This window comes from Barbatula barbatula, assembly GCF_947034865.1.
Source record: "Barbatula barbatula genome assembly, chromosome: 13".
NCBI classification, from domain to species: Eukaryota; Metazoa; Chordata; class Actinopteri; order Cypriniformes; family Nemacheilidae; genus Barbatula; species Barbatula barbatula.
The window spans coordinates 23,982,481-23,988,480 of record NC_136776.1 but is presented as its reverse complement, the minus strand read 5'-3'; the positions used below and the strand labels follow the sequence as shown (position 1 = coordinate 23,988,480).

Here is a 6,000-nt window from a genome sequence, read left to right as displayed (position 1 = left end):
GGTGAACTAGAGTGCACAAGAGCCGTCTGACCGTCACGAATCATCACAAATCAGATGAGATCAGACAGTCGGACGTCCGTCTCTAATATGTGTTTTTGTGCTTTTCAGGTTCACGGTCGGGATTCAAGGTCACCTGCAGAAGCGAGAGGCCTTCCGTATCCTGGCCAGCTATGAGCAGCCAATCACGCTTCAGATCGAGGGACACAGTGGGCGGAGCCTGCGGTACAACAGAACGACGGACTGCAGTACGCAGACGGAGCGACCGTGGGACCCCCTGCGCCCGTACTCGTGTACCGTACCCCGCATGCCTCACGCTGACAGGTGCGACACACCCGCGGGACAAACACCAAAGAGTCACACACATTTACACAAATCTCATCTCATGAACTCTCATTTGTGCGTCTCTTGAATCAAACTCTTATTTCATCATCGGTAAGTTTGGAGAGTAGGACACGTGTGTTTGCAAATTTCTAATCTCTATTCTTTCAAGTTCACTTAAACATGACTGACAGTGTTAAGTGCTCCAACCATTTTCATTAGACACAACATATTTGTGTCCTTACAGGACATACCACGGTCACATGACCCTCCCTGGTAACCGTAGAGACGCAGGCAGATATGGATACCTGCCCAACACATCCAGAGACCCGCAGCACAGAGAACACCTGACATACAACGTAAGTCATCCAATGAACATTATACAAATTCATCAGATAGTAAAGAAGAAATCAGACATCAGTTTCAATATGTGTGAACGGACTGATTTTCATCCGTCATGTGATAATGCCCACGCTGTTTATTATTCATGTATATATATATACTGCATCATGTATAACTTATTAAGTATTTGTGTGTAACCAATAAGATAAAATAAACACAAACAGAACTGTAAGTTTTTATAGTACCTCTTTCTGATTTAAATGAAAAATAAAGATGCTCAAAGGTTCTTCGATGCCGTAAGAGAACAAACCTATTTTGTCTAAATGGTGCTTTCTGTTTCACGACAGATTCTTCTGATTATAACAAAGTAAGAAAATTGTTCTTCTATGGCATCGCTGTGAACAACTTTTTAGGCACGTGTAAGAGTGACATAAAAACAAACTGATGATTGTATATATATATATATATATATATGTATATGTATGTATATGAATGATAATAGTACATTAAACATTTTTAATCTATATCAAAACTAGTAGCACGTAAAATAGAGTCACAAGAACAACATCAGAAAATCTTCAGATTTTCAGAACATCGGACGTTTGGAAAAGAAAGAGAGACAATGCATTTGTGTGTCTGCGCATGTGTGTGCGTGTTCATGTGTGTGTGTGTGTGCATGTATGTGTGTGTCTGCGTGTGTGCGTGTAGTTTTAAATGGAGCTGCTCGCTAATGCTCAGGAATTATTCATGCTTTTAGTTACGCTTGGGATGTGCACACACACTGTGTGCAGTGAACAGGATTGAGCGAGTGAGAGAGAGAGAGAGAGAGAGAGTACCTTGAAACTGAAAATCAATTTAATTGAGAGAGAGAGACTTGGGATATAAGATGTGATATATAAAAAAGAATACACAATAACATCTTTAAACAACATTATACCCATCATACAATCGTATCACAAAGGAGAAAGAGAGGATCATTGTCATATGTTCAAAGAACCATCATAGTTGACTTCACAAATGTAGTTGTTAGTGCCCCATTTATATTTAAAGGTCTCAATATCCATTACAAAATTGTAAAAAGCTAATTCGACTTTAATGCGAGATTTTATGAATGCACATCAGTCTAAAGAGAGAGCGAGAGAGGTACTGTGTGTAAATATATAATCACGGTGCTTCAGTTAATGACTTAATTCATTCTTGTACAGTGTCATCAGATCGAGTGTGTAATGTTGTGTAATGTGATGATTGCAGGACTCAGAGTTCTCCAGCGGATCCCCTCCGGCTCAAAACTGTCTGATCGGCTGCTGCAACACAAACCTGGAGGAACCCCGAAGCTTCCAGAGTCAGGTGAGCATCCCAACACCGTCAGAAACACCAGGAGGACTTATTTATAGACAGTGAATCATTATCAGACGATTGTGAGTGCATGAATGTATGAACCTGTTGCCGTAGAAGCAGCGTGTTCTCTAAAGCATCTTCACCCATCAGCGCCTGAGAGGCAAGGAGTCAGATATTATGTAAGTTGTGTGTTACTAGGCAACTAGCGATCATAAATACTGTGAAGACTGTGAAGCGCTCTCCGCCCCTGAGCAGCTCAATGGAAATATTTCATAAATCATTTTGTTCATCGCATATGTTTGTGTGTGTTTGTGACAGACTGATGATGAGGATTACATGACGGAGAAGCCGCTGGGTTACCTTCCTCTTCATCACGAGCTGGACAGCGGCTTGGGCTGGACGGACGGCAGTTTTCATCAGGGCGAGCTGTCGGGGGTGGAGACGGAGGAGGGGCTTGAGGAATGCCGCGCCCGTGCAGGCGGACACTCGCCCTCGTCAGAGTCCTTCATCTCGTCTGAACTGAGCGACTCTGGATTCTACAGCGTCAGCACCGGCGAGTTCCTGCGCTTCCAGCGGCTGCTGGAGAAACGCATGCGCCATTACAATGCCCGCATGCATCACCAGGGCGAGGCGTGTTCCCGTGAGCGGCGGGACAGTCAGATTAAACACCGCGAGCTGGAGGCCATCCCGGAGGCTCTGACGGTCCAGCCTCAAGACGTGTACGAGGAACCTGCATCTCGAGGTCTGTCCCGCGTGTCATCCGTGCAGTACCGTAAGGCAGAGCGGCCGTGTTTGAACCGGCACAGCTCAAGCATCGGCTCGTTGTTCAATTCTGCTGCGCACTCAACGTGCAGCACCCCATCCGGTCAGCAGAGGACACTGGTTCACCCGAGCTTTGCTGGAATGTTGAGAAGAAGCAGGACATTGCATCATCGTCCTGTGCCGATGGAGTATCGAAGACGGGCGAGCCACCCGTCATCGCCCAACTACTGCAGTGCCACGCTGCATCACTGCGGCCACAGAATTGACCCGCCAATGGATTTACCTGAAGAACCGGACATGGGTCACAGCGTGGGTCACCTGGCTCACCCTGTCGCACACCCAGCACACGCTACACACGCAGTGAGTCAACCCTCTCTCATATCTCCTGCAGACGACCCCCGCTGTGCTCTGCCTCCAGAACTCCGTGACAGGGACCGGGCATCAACTGAACCTCACCTGGAGCACAGCTTTGCCGCAGCAGCGTTACCGCACATCCCACAGCGAGAGGGCCGATTCCACACTTTGAGTCACACGCCCAGTCAGGACGCCAACGACACCTGGCCTAAACCCGCCAATCGCTCGGGCACAGGGGGCGGCCTCTACAGTACTTTAGAGGGCCACACGCCCACCCAAAAAACACCCAGCGCCAACATGCGTGCCCTGCGAAACCAGATGCTGCGGGACAGAGCGTCCCGGCTGGCGGACGAGCGTAGCGGCATGAGCACGGATGAGGAGAGCGAGGTCAGGATGGGCCGTTACTGGAGCCGCACAGAGCGCCGCGAACACATGATGCAGAAACAGCGGCAGCAACATGCCAGGGGCGGAGCGGGTGTGCCGCAGGTGCCAGACGTCACGAGAGGAGCTAACGTGGATAGTTACAACACCGTTCTGGAGCTGAGCCAGAGGAAACTTAGTCGATTGAGGAACCGCAAGCTGCTTGACGACTGGACCACCGTGGAGGAACTCCTGACCCACGGGACCCGTCTGGGCCCGAGCGATGACGCCCTGAGGCTGCCCACGTCTTTGCTCACCGTCACGACTGTATAGCTGTGCGTTCAGATAACGTGCGTGTGCGTGTTTGTGTGTGTTGGACCGGCCGCACTACACATAACTACCTCCTGAAATTGAGGTTTACTGTAGATAGAGATGTTTTCATTCAGTTGTTCATGTTATGTTTGCAGTATCTTGTTTTGCATTGTGAGTGTTTTACTAAAGATAAAGAGAGACAGCAATACAACATCACATGCCGACACCAGACAAAGTGAATTTCATTTGGTGCAAGCGCGGTATTTTCTTCGAAAAGTTGTTTACATTATGGATTATTTACGGTGGTGCTAACAGCAAGATCGTCATTTAATTCACAACTTTTGCACAAAATCTGAAATTCCCTCTGTCTTCCGCTAGCTGAGATCGGGTGTGCAGGGTCACACTGGAGATCGGGCAGCGGAACGTGCGTTGTGAAGCGTGCGGGTTCTTGCACTATAACTGTAGTTCTGTAGAGTATTTTTCAAGCTATTTTTCTTGTGCTTTTCACAATTGATGTCACTAAAAGAAGCTTTTTGAAATAGAATGCTAGTGGATTAAAAGGCAGTCAAATTCTCGATGCAGATGATGCACTGAACTGTTTTGTTGCACCGTGCAAATGGGGTCTATGCACACGGAGCGATGACGTCCTTCCGCTAACATCTCAGCCAGCTCTGTTTCATCCGGCGGCGTAGGGAACAATGGCGTTTCGCTTCAGGATGCACGTTGGATTACGATCAACAACGTGAGTCTTATATTAGCGGAAGTACGTCATCGTCCCGTGTGCATATACCCCATTTATTGAATATTTCTGGTGCACCTTTCTGCAAAACCAGCAGGTTCACGACGGACGTCATTTATAAAACACGAGCCGTATGAATATCTGTGTACGATTGATATATTTACACGAGAACCACAGATCAATGTGTTTGCGATATAAATGCACAGAAAATCATTCTGCTCGTGTTCCTCAAATGAGTCTCGGTGGAGAAGAGGTCTTTTCTGAATCACCTGTGTCCGTGTTTGCGGGTTCGTTCTGGAGCAGAATATCAGGATATTTCTCCCACACATGCACTATTTTGGGTGCACGAGCACTGGAGTGTTTACAATTTTCCTTCACAACTGTGACTCTCTGTCTCTCGCGCTCATTCTCACCGTGAGTCAAACGCTGTGAATAATGGATGTGGACGGATGAAACATCTTCCTGCGCAGATGAACAGCATCGAGTTTTGCTCGATTCCACTTTTCCAGAGGATTTTCTTGGATTATGATGTACACGTTGGTTGTAATAAAGATGAGAGTTTAATTATCTACTCCTGCTGCTGTCTTCTCGTGATCTTCATTTCATTACAACATCTGATGTAACGTGTCTGAATTCAGCTAGTGAAGAGCTTTACACTCTTCTTTAGTTCTCAGTGTATATATATATATATATATATAAATATACAGTATCTCACAGAAGTGAGTACACCCCTCACATTTTATTTAATACTTCATTATATCTTTTCACGTGACGACACTGAAGAAAGTGAGTTTACAGCTTGTGTAACAGTGTAAGTTTACTGTCCGCTGAAAAGAACTCAACACAGCCGTTCATGTCCAAACCAAATTGGGCCAATTAGCCGTTTTCCCTCCCCGGTGTCATGTGATTCATTAGTGTTACAAGGTCTCAGATGAGATAGATCACATATAATAAAAGACTCAAATGTGAGGTGTGTACTCTCTTCTGTGAGATACTGATACTGTATATATATATATATATATCATACAGTAATAAATATCTAAATATTGTCAAATCAACATACATTTACCTCAGAAGCAAAAAACATTAAATTAAATAGTCTTTTTAAATCTTGCAGTGGGGTGAGAAAAATACACTTTGGTGTAATTGAATTGATTTATTCAGGGTTTGTTCTTACTCGGTGGTGTTTTTCTTGTTTTAGTTATACAGTAAATGTGTGTGGGAGCAAAACTCTAGAAAAAACCCATTGAAAATAAATCTATCTCTTGTTTATCAACAAATGTATACAAGAAATTAATCATTAATTATTTTTTATTTTCTAACATTTTGCTGTCACTATAGGACACGTGTACGGTATATAGTTCTACTACCCGTATTTTGTTTAAATATGTACTTTGTACTGAAAAACATGAGGGGAAATGGGCAATTGCGTGAACTGTCCCTTTAAGACAACCACGAAAAAGCGAATCGATGTC

The 6,000-nt window shown here is 45.1% G+C and overlaps 1 protein-coding gene across 1 annotated transcript in view; it reads left to right on the top strand.

Moving 5' to 3' along the window:
• Nucleotides 1-5,102, top strand: part of LOC306903029 (uncharacterized protein) — a gene marked incomplete at its 5' end in the record, with an annotated part of 6,032 nt that extends 930 nt beyond the window's left edge. The window contains 4 exons of the mRNA XM_079471948.1: nt 109-321; nt 566-677; nt 1,912-2,007; nt 2,317-5,102. Of these exons, the coding sequence (XP_079328074.1) occupies nt 109-321; nt 566-677; nt 1,912-2,007; nt 2,317-3,807 (1,912 nt within the window). The 3' untranslated portion in view covers nt 3,808-5,102. The remainder of the gene's footprint in view (nt 1-108; nt 322-565; nt 678-1,911; nt 2,008-2,316) is intronic.
• Between the last annotated feature and the right edge of the window lie 898 nt (nt 5,103-6,000).